The following is a 16,385-nucleotide window of genomic DNA, read 5'->3' as shown; positions in this document are numbered from 1 at the left end:
GTTTGAACCTAATTGCTTAATAAACAACCCTCTGGTATTTCTTTGAGCCTGGCACACTGTGAAAAAATTACAGAGATGTGAAGGGTACTGTGAACTTCTGCCAGTGAGGTAGGTACCGTTGTTCTCCGTGCTTGATAGTTGGTAATAGATAGATCCGATTATTAACCTCTTTTACAGGTGAGGAGACCGAGGCTCAAAGGGGTGTGGATTTTTCTAGGATCCACCCAGCCCATGAGCAGCGGGGCTGGAACTAGAACCTGTCCTCGCTGGCCTGCAGGGGACAGTGTTGCTTGATGTCTCCCAGCAGTGGAGGGTCATGGAAGGGCTCAAGCCAGGCCACGTGCTGCCCTCCTGGGCAGGCCCAGTGGGTTCTCTGCCCAGCATAGTGGTGGCGTTGATAGGAGCACTTGGCAGTTAGAGTCCGACACTCTGTCCTTGGCCTCTAGCACTGGGGCCTGATTACCCTGGAGAGCCCTTCCATGGGGTTAACTTGTGCTGCCGCTCTTGCGTTTGTTTCTTTTTTTAAAGATTTTATTTATTTATTCGACAGAGATAGAGACAGCCAGCGAGAGAGGGAACACAAGCAGGGGGAGTGGGAGAGGAAGAAGCAGGCTCATAGCAGAGGAGCCTGATGTGGGGCTCGATCCCATAACGCCGGGATCACGCCCTGAGCCAAAGGCAGACGCTTAACCGCTGTGCCACCCAGGCACCCCTTGTGTTTGTTTTTAATCCCACTCTCAAGATTCTGGCTCACGGCACATTTTACTTCACGGCTCAGCAAGGCTTGGCACACAGGGATAAGGGGTGATGGAGCCAGGAGGCCTGAAAAGGGAAAAACTTAAACCCTTGAGTGAGGAAAAACATCCTCTCCAAATACAAAAGCCAGAACGGCCATCCATTCATCATCCATGGGCAGCTAATAATATGGCTTCCAAGTGCCAGACCCTGCACTGGCTGCTGGGGGTAAATAGTGGTGAGCGAGACAGACCTCACACCAGACCGCTGGGCCCTATGGTCTAGCTAGAGAGAGGATCCATTAGCAATCAAGTGGCTCAAAAATCATTCTTTATACTACAAGCATGGCCTATATATATATAATATATATTATATTATATTATATCGTATTGTATTGTATATGCCAAAATATATTATATACTATATATAATGCTATATTCGTGTGTATATATGTATATATACACATACACACAAACACAATGAATGAATGAACTTGCAAATGAAGAAACTATGGTTCCACTGGAGATGTGAATTGCCCACATCAGTCGGCAACTGTGGTAAAAATTGCAGGTTGTCTCTCGATATCCCTTCTCCCTTTCGCACATGGCAAAAGACTACATTCCCAGACTCCCTTGCAGGTAGGTGTGGCCATGTGATTAAATCCTGGCTGATGGGATATGAATGGAAGTGACGTGTGCAATTTTGGGGTTGTGCTTTTAAAAGGAAGGAGGAGGGTTCCTGCCCCCTCCCCTTGTCCTCCTGCTGATTGGAATGTAGACACAAGGGCTGGAGGTGGAGCAGCCATCTTGGGGTACAAGGGGGAAGGTGGCAGAGCAACAAGATAGAAGGAACCTGGGTCTCTTGTGATTAGTGAAGCCACCACGTCAGCCTTAACTGCCAAGTATACTTTAATGTGAGGGAGAAATAAGTTCTGTTTTATTGAAAACGCTATTGTTTTGGGTTTGTATTACAGGTGTCAAGCCCATGTGCTACAAATATGGCTGCAGAGCCAGCAGCAGAAGCCAGGCTCCTTGATTTCCCCCACTCAGGCCCTTTCCACAAACCCTTCCCCCCACGTATTTTATTTTCTCCCACATGTTTTCTCGTTCATGACCTGATCTGCTCCTCACAACAGCTCTGTGAAGTCCATAGCAGAGACAGGATGTCCATGATGTTCACTGGGCAGAGAGGCAAGCTGAGGGCAAGAATAGTAGGTGACCTGCCCTAAGGCACGTGAGCAGAGTTATTCCCATCTCTCAGATGGGGCAAGTGGGCTCCAAGATGTCATTTAGTTCTGCCTCCATGTCTGACTCCTAGTCTAGTGTCCTACCCGCCCTTTGGTGCTGTCCTTTCTTGAGCCCTGGGCACCTTTGCCCTCACCCCCACTTCTCAAAATACAAATGAGGCAGAAGGAGGAAGTTTAGCAGAGAGAAGCCTCTGCATTCTGATAGCCTCGAGCCCTCCCAGCCTCCCGTCCCACCATGCAAGCACACGCTAACACACCAACCAGAGGGGGCATGAGGAGGGAGTCCAGCTGGCATGGGGGGGCCCAACACCACCTCTCCTTCTGTGGCTGCTTGTCCCCTTCCAGGAGCACCCCCCCTTCAGCCCAGACCCACAAGGCCAGTAATCCAATCACTTGTGTGCTCCCCTGCCCTGCATCTCGGTACTTGCAGGTCCTGAGCACATGCCCTGTACCCCTGTGTCCTGTAGCAAAGGCTGAGAGAGCCCCATCCATAGCCCCTCCACACCCACTTTCTCCATACGTGTCCAGGCCTCCTACTGCCAAGCATGTCTGACTCTCTGCTTAGGAAACATGCTTGAACGATGCAGAGGACAGGCTGAAGCTGGGGAGCGGCCCTCACCAGTGACAAACGGGGTCAGTGGGTAAAAACCTCCCTTCCCTCGGCTCTCAGGAACCCAACAGGACCGAGCCCCAGTTGCCCACGGAGGTCACATGCTCATCAATGCACCCGCGGTATATGGGAGGCCCTCCCTTCTCGGTCTCACTTTCCCACTCCTCTGCTGTGCTTCCCGGGACCACCTCCCGAAAAAGCCACTTGCCCTCAAATTCTTGTCTCAGGTCTACTTCTGGGGGAAGCGAACCCACAACACGTCCTATCCTCGACTGCCCCGTGCACCCCTTTCTGAGCGCATCTGCGCTGCACACGAGTGCCCTGTGCACGGTACGCTAGCCCCGTGGTACACAGCTGTCTTATGCTCACCTGTCCCACGGCCAGGTTTCCAGTACACAGTCCTGCATCGTAGGTCAGGGAAGTGTAGCCCCTGCCCCCGAAGAGGTGTGGAGACTTTAGTGAAGCAGAATGGGACAGTGGGAAGAATGTCCTGGACCCCCGCTGGCCTTGGGCGTTGCCTGACTGATCTGAGCTCCAGGTCCCTCCCCTGGAGGATGAACTCCAAGTGACTGAGCTATCATGGGTGCAGGGGAGATAACCCCTGTGGAGTGCAGCAGGAGAACAGGTCACACACGGGAGATGCTCCAGCAGGCCTCCTCCTCCTTTCTTCCTGCGCCCACCATCTCCCAGGGGGTGCTTTAAATGCAGGGAACCCCGAGCCTCCGGTGCATTGACCCTAGGCTGGCCTGGGAAGAAGGGCAGGTGGCTGAGAGGAGACTCCTGTCCTTAGCTGCCAGGGGGAGGTGCTTGATTTTGCAGAGCCTGGGAGCATGCGTCTTGATTCCCCTTCTTTCTCTCTCCGGGTGAGGGCGAAATCACAGCATCCAGGTGTTTCATTCTCCAAGGCTGGGAGCTTCAGACAGATGACGCGGAGAGGAAGGAAATGCAGGCTGAGCTGGCCAAAGATGTGTGTGCGTGTTGGGCGGTGGGGGTGGGGTGTGGACACTCCCTCTGGGGCCTGAAGAATGCATGGCTGGCCACCAATCCATTTCCTCAAATCCCTGAACCACGTCCCATGATGGTGACATCAGAGCCCTTCCATAAGAGCATCAGAGCTCTGGGAAAACCCGATGAGCCAGGTTGGGACCTGAGGGTAAATATAAAACAAGCGAACAAACCCAGACAGCAGAACTCAGCAGGATGCCGAGAGACAGATGAAGGGGACAGTAGGCATGTGGCCGTTCAGCGCTGGAACTTGAGGTCTATCTGAGGTTCCCAAATCAATCTGCAAGTCAGAGGCCCTTGGTTCTGGGTGCACGTCTACTAACTCTCAGTGTGGCCGCAGGACAATCTCTTTTCGGCGCTCAGTTTTTCCAAATGCGAAAATGGGACTAATGTGAACAACTCGGAAATTTTACGTGTACTTTGAAAATTATGATGGGACGCAGCCTAGTGTTATCAGTGCTGAGTTGAGGTTTGGATTTTTAAGATTTTATTTATTTATTTATTTATTTGAGACAGAGAGGAGAGAGAGTGGGTGCTCGTTCCAGAGCAGTGGAGGGGGGCAGGAGGGGTAGAAGGGGAGGGAGAAGAGAATCTCAAGCAGATTCTGAGCTGAGCCTCGAGCCTGACACAGAGGTGGATCTTAGGACCGTAAGGTCATGACCCTGAGATCACGCATGACCTGAGCTGAAACCAAGAGTCAGATGCTTGACCAGCTGAGCCACCCAGGTGCCCCTGAGATTTGGATTTGAATCTGAAGTCTGATACTGACTGTGGGCAAGTAATTAACTTCTCTGTGCCTCAGTTTCCTCATCTTAAAATGAGGATAATAGCATCTATGTGATAAGGTGGTTAAGGTGATTAAGTGGGCTAATATTTGTAAAGCACTTAGAACAGTGTCTGGCATATGGGGAGGGTTATATAAGTGTTTGTCGAATAAACACGCAAGCAATTTGCTACTATTACTTCATATCTGTTCCAGTGTTGTTACCTCTTCCGGGAACACTTTTCCTTTCTCTCTCCCCCTTCACATAGCAAAACCTCAATCTTACCTGCGTTATTCTTTCATTTCACCCTCCTGGACACACTGTTTCCAGAGTTTTCTCACTTGGAACACAGAGAGTCGGACTGGATCTGTATTTTTCAAACTTCAGCCACTCATGTATCTCTTTCTCATTTTTTGCCTAACACCTCTACTTTGATTTACTTATATTTGCCTTTAAACAAACCATATTAGATAGGAATAGTTCCTCTAAGTGACAGGAAATCCCAAATAACAGTAGCTTATATAAGATAGGAGTTAATTTCTGTCACAAAAGTATGGGAAACTGGGGCGCCTGGGTGGCTCAGTCGTTAAGCGTCTGCCTTCGGCTCAGGGCGTGATCCCGGTGTTCTGGGATCGAGCCCCGCATGAGGCTCCTCTGCTGGGAGCCTGCTTCTTCCTCTCCCACTCCCCATGATTGTGTTCCCTCTCTCACTGGCTGTCTCTCTCTCTGTCAAATAAATAAATAAAATCTTAAAAAAAAAAAAGTATGGGAAACTATCCCGAGCTGGTTGTTCCACAGTCATCTGGGATCCAGATTCCTTCGATTTTGTTGCTTCTCCATCTTAACATGCTTCCACCTCATGATCCAAGATGGCTGCACAAGCTCCAACCATCAGGTTTGCCTCCTGGCAGCAGGAACAACAAAAGAAGAGAAGGAGAGCATACCCCCTTCCTTTAAGAACACTCAATACATTTTGCCCACACACCATTCCTCTGACAGTCTAATGGCTTACTGTCCATTTGGTCACACCTCACTGCAAGGGAGGCTGGGAAATGGAATCCTTATTCCAAGGGCACTGTGCCAGGTACTGATCAAGAGTTCCATCCCAGTGGGAGAAAGGGAGAGTAATTAGAGGAAACCAGCAGATTATGTTGCCCCAATTTTATAGAGACTCATATTTTTTTCTCTTTCACTCTAAGCGATATTATCCACAATATCTCTGGCTTCATGGACTAGTTATATATTTTTCTAAATTACATTAAAATAAATACCTAGCCATTAAAATGAATACATATATACATATAGGTGTGTGTACAGGTACAGATATACCCTAGAGGGTGGGAGACTGTTACCGTCCCCAGTGACACGTGCCTCTTGTTATTCACGCCATTACGCAGACCCCTCCCCTTGAATCTGGGCTGACCTGTGATCGCCAGTAAAGCAACAGAATGCAGCAGAAGTGACACTATGCCTGTTTCAACCCCCAGCTTTTTTTTTTTTAAGATTTTATTTATTTATTTATTTGAGAGAGAGAGAGAGAAAGAGCAAGCAGGGGGAGGGTTAGAGGGAGGGGGAGAGAAAGAATCCCAAGCAGACCCTGCAATGAGTACGGAGCCCAGCACAGGGCTCCATCTCACAGCCCTGAGATCATGACCTGAGCCGAAATCAAGAGCCGGACGCTTAACCAATAGAGGCCCCCAGGTGCCCCTCAACCCCTGGCTCTACGAAGCTCTCACAACTCCTTCTTTTGTACCCTGGGGAAAGATGAGTCAAACTCTGACCACCTTGAGACCATCACTGTGTGAGGAAGCCCAAGCTAATTACCTAGAGACCGTGTGGAAGAAAACAGAAAAATTCAGCTGACACCTGACAGTGAGAACTTGGTCCCAGATACATGGCCATGTCTGAGCTTTTCCAGCCAACTCCCAGCACGATGGACCGCTCCAGCTGACAACACGTAGAGCAGAATCGAGCTGTCCCCGTCGAGCCCAGCCCAAACTGCAAACTGAGCGAATAAACGGTGATTTTCTTTTAGACTGTTAAGTTTTGGGGTGGTGTGTTATGCTGCAATCTATAACCAAAGCTCATTTATATAACATTATATAACACCTCAAATCATGTTATGCATCATTACAGTTTGAAAAATTCTGGATTAAGTGACGCTCTCATGTTCTAGAAGAACGTGTGCTCTCTTTCTCTCTCTGTCTCTCTCTCACACACACACACAGACTCAGACATCACTAGATAGATGCATAAGCAGGAAATTGATTGAAGACTTGTGGTGTGCCAACATGACCACAGTAACCTCCCAAATGGTCTCTGTTTTTTCTCTTGTCCCCTTGCACCTAGAAGCAGCCAAAGAGAGAACGTTTGGAAAACGCAAGTCTGATCACGTCACTCCTCTGCTTATCACCCGCTGCAGTGTGCCTGAGGGGTCTCTTCAGATTCAACCACACACTCACACTCAGCAGATGACCGTATGCCACACTTGGCGTTGACCTACTCTGAAGGATCTAGGACAGGAACCTTAGCTTGCTCGCGTGGCACTCAGTGAATGCTGACACCAAGCACTTCTCTCATTGGGGGTCCTTCCTGCCCACCAGCAGAGTAAAGCGTGGGTGCAAGGTGATAAGATCCCGTCAGTGGGTGCCGGAGCCATTCCAGCTTAAAAGCATCATGCCCCATGGGAGCACAAGTCTTTGAACCTGCCCGGTTACCTGAGTCACCATGCCTGGGAAGCCCAAAGTATGATTTTCCACCAGGTACTTTTCCTTCCAGTCCAGATGTTGATTACCAATCTCTCCATCCTTGTTTTTTAAAAAATTATTTTTTAGAACAATGTTAGATTTATAGAAAAATTGGGAAGGTAGTACAGAAAGTTCCTACAGACCTGGCACCCAGTTTCCTTTCTTATTAAATCTTATGTTAGTATAGGACATTTGTTACAATTAAAAAACCAAAATGGATATGTTATTATTAGGTAAAGTCCATACTTACTCAGAGTTCCTTAGTATTTACCTAATGTTCTTCTTCTGTCCAGGACCCCACTGGGGATACTGTGCTACATTTAGTTGTCACGTCCCTTTAGGCTCCTCTTGGCTGTGACAGTTTCTCAGACTTGCCCTGTTTTTGATGACCTTGACAGTCTTGAGAACTGATCAGGCATTTTGTATAATGTCCCTCAATTGGCATTTGTCTGATGTTTATCTCGTAATTAGACTGGGGTTGCGGGTTTTGGGAGGAAGACCACCGAGGTAAGGTGCCATTCTCATGATATCATATCAAGGGTACATGCTATCAACATAATCTGACTGTTGATGTTGACCTTGATCATGTGGTTGAGGTAGTCAGGTGTGTCGCGTATCTCTCCTGTACAGTTACCCCTCTTCATGCTGTGCTCCCTGAAAGTCACTATACTCAGCCCACACTTAAGAACTGGGGAGTTATGTTCCCCCTCCTTGGGGATGGAGTATCTATATTTTTGGAATTCTGCATGGGAGATTTATCTTTTCTCCCCCTCCTTTTCATTTGTCATACTTTAGGTTACAATCCAATATTACTTTATTTGATCAAAATTGTCCAGCTGTTGAAAGCTCTTTCAGGTGCTCCCGACGCCCTTTAACACACCCCCCATCGTTGTGTATGTGTGTGTTGAAGGACTTCCTTCCTTCCTGGCACCCGAAGGCGCTCCGTGTTCATCTTGTATACGTCCTGCTCCAGTCCCAGAATCAGCCGTTTCTCCCTGGTTCCTTGGTTGGTGGGTGGTATTAGAAACCAAGTTCGGGCACCATGTGCGCTCGCTGCTGTGCAGATCATTGTCTAGGCTCTCTGAGCTGGTAGAGAAAGGAAATGTACATGTGTATACTAACCTGTGTGCATGTACATATCGATAAATGTCTCTGTATGTGATCTTCTGCGTCTAAATTAAGCAAAACATTAGTTCATACTGATATCTCCATTCTTTTTTTAAGATTTTATTTATTTGAGAGAGAGACAGAGAGAACACAAGCAGGGGAGGAACAGAAGGGAAGGGAGAGAGACAAGCAGACTCCTTGCTGAGCAGGGAGCCCAGTAGAGGGCTAGATCCCAGGACCCTGAGATCTTGACCTGAGCTGAAGTCGGACGCTTTACCCACTTAACAGTCTGAGCCACCCAGGCGCCCCTGATAGCTCCACTTCTAATCAATTACTACATGGATCATTCCAGTCTCTTTCTCAGGGGTCATTTTTATCATAGCAATGTTGCCTAGTAACATAGTGGACATATGTTTATCTGTTTCCAAGGAAACAGAGCTAGATAGTTAACCAAAGGTCAAATTCTCATGCAAAAACGGAGGAGGTTTTGTTAACCCTTTATTCACAGCACCAGTGGCTCCCACCGCTCTGCAGGTGAGGCGAACTCCTTGGCCTACGAGCTCTGCAGCCTCCTGGCCTGCCCATGGTCCAGCCTCATCTCCTCCCATGTTCCTCCACGGCCACCACCTCTGCCAAGCCTCACGCGATCCTCCTTCTCTCCCAGGCCCTTTGCACATGCCAGTCCCTCTGCCAGGCAGGCCTCTTTTCCCCTCCCTCTTTATCCGGCTGCCCCTATTCATCCTTTGGACCTCAGCCCAATCCTTGCTTCCGTAGGGGCACCATCCCCATCTCCCCAACGAGCAGGGCGCAGCGCCCTGCCGCAGGCTCGGCATTTTCTCGCCCTTTCCTCCCACTAGAATATAAGCTTCTTGAGGGTAGGGCTGAAGTTTACCTAGTTAACCAATATACGACAGGTGCTCAGTAAATATTGGCTCATTTGCTTCATTTTTCATTTATCAAGAGCCTTCAATGGGTTGGCCCCTTTTCTAGTCTCAGGGGCTATGCAGGGAGGGAAACAGGCCAAACTTCTGGCCCTTGGGACTTACTTTTTAGTGGGGGTGACAAGAACAAAGAAAGAAGCTCATGGCAGGAGTTGATAAATGCTATGGAGAAAAATTCAGAGTTAAGGAGTAAAGGCTACTGGGACAGTGCTAGTTTTAAAAGGATGGTCTGGGAAGGTGTCTCTGAGAAGGCAGCATCTGACCAGGGACTTGAAGGAAGTGCGGGAGTGAGCTCTGGGGACATCAGGCAGAAGAGTGTCCCGGGCAGAAGGAACAGCAAAGGCAAAGGCTCTGAGGCAGGCAGATCTGCACATGACTGCAGGAGGGACCTGGGAGAGCTTCACAGGGAGGTCTCAACCAGTCACCAGAGCCCTTCCTGTGTCCATTTCACAGATGAGAAGCTGGGCCCCGCGCCCTTTGCACAAGACCACACAGCTGTGAGCGGCAGTGCTGCGAGGCACGCGGGAGTTGGGCACCACAGCTAGCTTCCCCTCGAAGTCCTGAACCAGAGGCCAGGCCTCCCAAGGCAGGGAGAGACTGTCAGCTCCCCATGCCTGAGGTCCCGCGCAGGTCTCCACTACTCCAGCCTCCAAGGCGCAGGCACCCAGTTTCCAGGGTGGCCTCTGCCATCCTGCACAGGCCTTTGGAGCAGGACATGTCAGGCTGTCCCAGGAGGTGGTTAGGAACCAGGACAAGGCACGCCTGTCCTTTCAGATGGAGGAAACCGGCTGATCTTCTGAAAGGCCCCAGAGTCGGCATTTTCACGATCCCACTGACAGGTGAGCACTGAGGCTCAGAGAGGCAAGCTGACCGAGTCTCCGTGGAAACCCCATAATCTTTCGACCAAACTTCCCTCAGTGCTTGTCCTGGGGGTCCAGAGACGGGGCGTCACCTTCACTTTTGTGCTCTGGGCTCCTCCCTTGATTCCACCTTAAGCTGGGCCCTGTAAAAGGAAAGAAACAGTGAGCGCCTACCCACTTTCCATCCACTCACACTGCGCTGTCTCGAGGGGGTCAGACAGGGGCCCTGTCCTCCAGGAGCGGCCAGTCTGATGAGGGAGGCTGGCACGCAGAGAAAATAACTTTGAGAGATCAAAGCAATAATGCAGGCAAAGGGCCAGCCCAGCTCAAGGGGCCCGAGGTAGGCTTCCCAGGGGAGAAGGCATTGCAGCTGGGCCTTAGAAGGCGACGGTGCCTGTAGCCATTGGCTGTGCACCCCACAGTCCCACAAAGAGGAGCAGGGAAAGGAAGGGGGTTCGTCAGGAGCTTCCTTTTAGCCTTCAGGTGGCGCCCTTGAGCCACGGAGCCGCACGCGCCTGGGAAGACTGTCCCGACCTAAGGACCTGGGAGAGAACCCGGGTCCCACCTGAGGGCTGTGCGTGTTGGAAGGGGTGGGGGCGGAGGGGGCCAAGAGGCTGCGTGAGGCAGGGCACCCCAGACGGAGGTTGAGGGGGAGGCAGCCGGCGGGGGAAGGGTCTCCCTCAGCACCCACCCCCGCGCCCCGCCCCTGCACCCGACCCCGCGGGCTCAGCGCTTCAATTCCCCGAGCCCGGGAGCGAGCGAAACAGATAAGCCCTCCGGGGACGGGGAGGAGCTGCAGCCCGATCCCCCGCCGGCCCGACACCCAGCCTGCTGCCCGCCTCCCCGTCCCTCCCCGCGCTAACTCTCCGGGCGCCCTCGCCGGCTGCAGGCGGAGCTCGATCGGCGGCGCTCGGAGCTCCCCAGCCCCCGCCCCTGCCCCTCCCTCCCCGGAGCCCCCAGCGGCCGCCGCCGTAGAGCCCCGCGCGNTTTTTTTTTTTTTTTTTTTTTTTTTTTTTTTTTTTTTTTTTTACCTGGCCCGGCCCCGCCGCGTTTGTGGTCAAGGGCAGGAGCAGGGGGTGTGAGCTGCGAGCAGGCTGGCGAGCGGTGCGGCGGGCAGCTGGGGTGCGGGGCTTTTCTGCGTGGAACTTTGGGTATAACAGCGTGGACCTGCGTGTGCGTATGTGCGCGCCCGGAGGCTTTGTGTACAACTCGTGCGTGTGTGTATCGATTGGGTTTTGTGAAGCTTCACCCACGGGCACTGTGCGTCTGTCTCCCCGCGTGTTAGTGCACGCGGGGGGGTGGGGTGCTGGTCCCCGGGGGGGGGTCTCCGTGGGTGCCGTCTGGGGGGGTAGTTAACTATGTGTGCGTAATCAGCTCTGCCTCTTCCCGGGGTGTGAGTCCCAGTGTGGTCTGCGGATCTGTGGGTCACACTGCGTGGCTTCCCATGTCTGTGGGTGCTGCCTGTAGAAAAGGTCCCTGGGGGTGTGAATGTGGATCTGAGGTGTGTCTTTCAGGGCCTGTTGGACTGCAGATGAAATTGGAGTGATCGGAGTGTTACTGGTAAGGTTGGAGGGGCGCGGGGTGGGGGTCGGTGGTGGTGCGCTGAGCAGTGGACACAGCATCTTTGTCAGTTTGTTTCCGCTTGTGTGTGGGGGGGGGTGGTAATTNATGGTAATTGACTGGGCATGCCCTTGTGTAACTGGTGCGGAATGGTGGAGATCTCTGAATCTGTGTGGGAGACATCACGACTCAGGGAGACGGGGAGCCTCTTTTTTCTCTGCCCTTTTCCTAACTGGCATCCTAACAAAAAGTTTTGGGTTCCTGCTAGGTGAAAGAAAGCTCTGCTCCAAGAATTTGGGTGCCCTGAGTTTCCTTGGAATGTGGAGGCATCAACATGCTGGTCTGGGAGGGGAGTTCTGGGGCCACTCCAGGAGCTGAGTTCTGTGGAGGGCGCTGAAGATCTGGGTGGAGGGGGGTGGGCACTCTGGACACCCACTGGGCAGGAGTGGTCACCGCCCCTCCCTGTTTGTGGTGGCACTCAAGAAAATGCTTTTGGTGCCAAGAGTAAAAAAGCCAGCCAGCACACCGCACCTCTCCTCTCCGTTTACTGGAAAGTTGGGAACAGCCTGGGCAGAGCCTAGCCCTGAGTAGGTACCCCGCTACCCCTGGGTTGGGGGAGGGATCGGGTTGGGGGAGGGATCGTCTGCCTGGGCCAGTTGCCAAGCCATTCCTGAGGGCTGGCTGTGTTCCAAGCCAGGGGGCTGGACCCGGATGGGATTCAGACACATCCCTGCCCTCAGGCAGCTCACTGTGGCCTTAAACAGCGGGACAAAGTAGAGTCCGCGAGTGGGGGCTGGAAGAACCAGGGAGGGAGGGTGGGATGATGCCAGCGGTGCAGGAGAATGCGGGTTCGCGGGTTTGTCAGTGATAACAATTCTTAGGGAAACTGTTCACCTTCTGGCCCCCACATGCATGCCAGGGGATTGTGCCACCGGGCTCATGGGGCCGGTCAAGGAGAGACTCCCGAGAGAAGTGCCTGCTGTAGGGCGGGCGGGTGTTCAGTAAACGTTTATTAAATTGGAACTCGGGCAAGAGGCACGCGGTGGTAGGAGCGGGTTGTAAGTGGAAACAGGCTTTGTACTCACATGAAAGGCCCTGTGTGTGCTAAGAAGAGGTATCTGCGGCAAAGTCCACGTTGGAAGGAAGATCAGAAAGATTGAAAAACGTGCCTTCTTGCACTGAGGCTCTATGAGTTTCATTCATTCATTCGTTCCATTCATTGGCACTTCATTCGCTCATAATCTCTCTCTCTCTCTCTCTGTCTCTCTCACACACACACACACACACGCAGAACCACAGGGCACAGGAGAATACACTCAGGTTTGGGAATGCAGAGAAACATCTAGAATCATGTGTATATGTGTGTGTAGACATACCAGGGCATGTGAGCCACTCTGTACCTGGGGGTCTCTGTACAGCGTGGGCACTTGGGTCTGTGGGCCTGGGGCCTTGGGTATGTGTGTCCCCAGGATGTCGGCGTGTACAGGGGACAGAGTAGTTCTGCTCTGGGGGCAGGAGTCTAGATGTCAGGCGGGGCAGGGGCCTGAGGTGGGGGCTCGGAGCGGGGCTTTACCTGGGGGAGGGAGCATCTCCACTCCAGTTGAGGGTGCTTGTGAGGGAACGAGGGCCTACATTGGCCAGATTCTTCCATTTTGTAAGAGAAGCCAGGAATCCAAAGTTTAAACTGTAAAATCTTTTGCTTTTTATGTATTGGCAACTACTTCAAAAACAAGTGAACAGACCAGAAACAACAAAAAAGCAAAACTTCTACGAGCCAAATATGGTCCATTGGCTGAAGCTGGCATTCCCTGACGGGAACGCACGTGTGCCGTCTGTGCATGTGGGTGTGTGTCCGCGTACTTGGGTGTGTCCTCCTTGAGCAGACGCTGCCCCCTTCTCCCCTCGCCCTCAGCTCCCCTTCCGTGGTCCCCATCCAGGTCCCCCCCCATCTTCCACTTCCGTAAAGGCATTCGGCTTTGACCTCAGTCACGGCCCTCAAATGGGCTCCTTCCTCTTCGCCCTCTCAGCCACCATCCCTGCCACCCCTGACCACAACAGATTCCTCCCTGGACTCCTGACCTCTGCTCTCCCCCTTCCCATCCTGTCTTCCACGCAGGAAGGAGCCCAAGAGAGCTTCCCGAAACCTAGGCAGGATTCAGCACCCTCTGCGCCCACACCTTGCCTCCCTGACTCCCTGGCCTGGCCTCCAGAGTCCTTTGAGAGCTGGTCCCAGCTAACCTCTGAGGCACCCCTCTCTAGAATGCCTTCACTCCACCGCCCCACAGCTTGGGGTTTCCCACTCATCCTCTGAGGTCCGGCCCAAATGCCACCTCCTCCTAGAAACTTCCCTGACTTTCTCCTTTTCGTCCGCATACCATCGTCATCATCTCTGCCCCTCCCCATGCCCGCAGTCACCCTCATTTCATAACGACAGTGTCCATTAATTGAACTGGCTGGGGCCTGACATCGTTTTATGAAATCCCCACGTCAACCCTAGGAGGGCAGTGTTTCACTTACTCCCATTTAACAGATGAGAACATTGAGTCTGGGAGGGGTCACATCACTTGTCCGGGTTCGAGCGGTGAAGCTGGCATTTGAACCTGGTATCAGCTGTCTGAGTGATAACTTACTGAGCATCGATCGTTCCGAGTCCTTTATATGGATGATCTCAGTCCCCGACGTCAGTCCCATTAAGTAGGGAGGAGTAGTGTTATCGTCACTTAATAGGGAAACTGAGGCCAGAGAGGATAAGTAAATTGCGCCAAGGCACACGCCAGCCGGTGGTGAAGCAGGGTCCTGGCCTGGCTTGGACGACCCCACTCGGTCGTTGTCTGAGTCCCCGTCCCCACCCCCGTCTGGCAGGCTCGCCCAGGTGGGAACCGTGCCCGGCCGCCCTCGCATCGCTCCCAGCCGAGCGTGATGTCCGGCGCCAGCAGGCTCCTGGTGGAGGCTTGGTCAATTTGACTGACTTTCTCTTTTCTCTTCTAGCTGCCAAGGGGCCAAGGGATGAGCGGGAGCCCTCCTTCCCAATGGCATCTCCCCCCGGTCTGGAACTGAAGACGCTGCGCAATGGCTGCCAGATCCCAAGGAGACCCGCTCCTCTGGGCCCGGCGGCTCCGCCCAGGGAGGGTGTGGAGAATGTCTGCTTTTCCTCGGAGGAGCACGAGACCCATTTCCAGAACCCGGGGGACACCAGACTGGGCAGATCCCCCAGCCCCCCGGGGGGTGTCCCCTCACGGCCCCGATCCCAGCGGGACGATCTATCCCTGCGTTCAGAAGAGGGGCCAGGACTAGAGCCCGTGAGCCGCCCGGTGGATTATGGCTTTGTTTCTGCTCTGGTTTTTCTGGTGAGTGGGATCCTCCTGGTGGTGACAGCATACGCCATCCCACGGGAGGCCCGCGTCAACCCTGACACAGTGACAGCGCGGGAGATGGAACGACTAGAGATGTACTATGCCCGCCTGGGCTCCTACCTGGACAAGTGCATCATCGCGGGCCTGGGGCTGCTCACTGTGGGTGGCATGCTTTTGTCAGTCCTGCTGATGGTCTCGCTGTGCAAGGGGGAGCTGTACCACCGGCCCACCTTCGTCCCCGGCAGGGGCTCCAGGAAGACTTATGGCTCCATTAACCTGCGCATGAGACAGCTCAATGGGGACGGGGGCCAGGCCCTGGTGGAGAACGAAGTTGTCCAGGTCTCAGAGGCCAGCCACGCCCTCCAGGGGTCTTAAGTAAGAGCCCACCTGTCTGGCTGCTTCAGCTTCAGGGCTACAAGGCCCCCGCGAGCCTGGGGTTGCAGACTTGAGCTCCACGGAGGGCCCTGCGGAAGGAGCCTTGAGTGCTGGAGGGGGCGTCCCGGGGCCAGGCCCAGGCTGCACATGGGAGAGCAGCCCCCCGATCTGTTTGCAGCTTGAGGTTTTGCCTAAGGTTGGTTTGGAGGATGGCTTCTGCTGCTAAAAATACAAAAGTTTGGAAACCGCTGCCCTTGGAGGATGAGGTTTCTTGGCATTTCCGAGGATCGAGAGCCATTTGAAAGGCTGCCCATCCTGTTCCTCATGCCTTGGGGAATTCCGGGATCTCTGCTGTCCTCATCGGCCAAGTGTGGGTGTTGGGCGACCTTGGAGGGACCCCCCTTTCAGCCCTGACCGTCTGTTGGGAGGTGGCTTCCCGTCGAGAGGAGAAATCAGCACTGAGGTGACCGTCCCCTCTCCAGGCCTCAGTCCCCCTGCTGTGAAGAGAGAGGGTTGGGCTGGATGATCCCCGGGGCCCCTCCAGTTCTGCCCGAGGAATGTGAGCCCCATAGATCTCTGACTCTGGCCACTCCTACAGGAAAGGAGGGTGTCGGGCAGCTGCTTACCATTCTCTGTGCCATTTTCTGGCCCAGGTCTGGTGGCCACCACCGTCACACATGCAAACAGCTCCCACAGTCCTGCCGAAGAGCCCCCTAAGTCCCCGGGTTAGGCTGGGTTCAAGTCCAAAGTTGGCTACAACCTGATTTTGGTCTTGGGATCGAATTACCCGCGGTGACCAGGTCTCAGCACGTATCTTGCAAGGTCAAGTGCACAGGTTTCACCGAGCCCCTGGACAAGAGGGCTCTTTATACAAAAAAAGGGTGAGGGCTTTGTTGTATTTCCGTGGACATGATGTTGGTTTCCAATACCTCTCCCTTTTCCCTGTTGTGTCTCTGGGCCTCACATTTTTTTAATGCTGAATTTGTGAGCTCCCTTCTCCCCCTTAGCAGTAAAGCGAGCCCCAGTGTATGTGGGAGAAATCAGGCACTTTCCGGTGGCCTGGAAGCTCCAGCCGCAGTGAC

General features: G+C 53.0%; 1 protein-coding gene across 5 annotated transcripts; it reads left to right on the top strand.

The window, feature by feature from the left end:
- Positions 1–11,065: 11,065 nt before the first annotated feature.
- TMEM74B (transmembrane protein 74B) lies at positions 11,066–16,183 on the top strand. Of its 5 annotated transcripts, XM_034639886.1 has the most exons (5): positions 11,144–11,226; positions 11,530–11,575; positions 11,844–12,162; positions 13,309–13,419; positions 14,564–16,183. In XM_034639886.1, coding segments are annotated over exons 3-5 (852 nt in total). In that variant the 5' UTR covers positions 11,144–11,226; positions 11,530–11,575; positions 11,844–12,161; the 3' UTR covers positions 15,304–16,183. The 5 variants fall into 5 exon arrangements, with proteins under 5 accessions (XP_019661690.2, XP_034495777.1, XP_034495778.1 ...); XM_034639887.1 differs by lacking the exons at positions 11,144–11,226; positions 13,309–13,419 and having other exon boundaries at positions 11,321–11,575; XM_019806131.2 differs by lacking the exons at positions 11,530–11,575; positions 11,844–12,162; positions 13,309–13,419 and having other exon boundaries at positions 11,066–11,232.
- Positions 16,184–16,385: the final 202 nt, after the last annotated feature.

Source organism: Ailuropoda melanoleuca, chromosome 13 (genome assembly GCF_002007445.2).
Source record: "Ailuropoda melanoleuca isolate Jingjing chromosome 13, ASM200744v2, whole genome shotgun sequence".
NCBI lineage: Eukaryota > Metazoa > Chordata > Mammalia > Carnivora > Ursidae > Ailuropoda > Ailuropoda melanoleuca.
The sequence above is the reverse complement of the archived record's forward strand: the minus strand, read 5'-3'. Positions and strand labels throughout refer to the sequence as shown.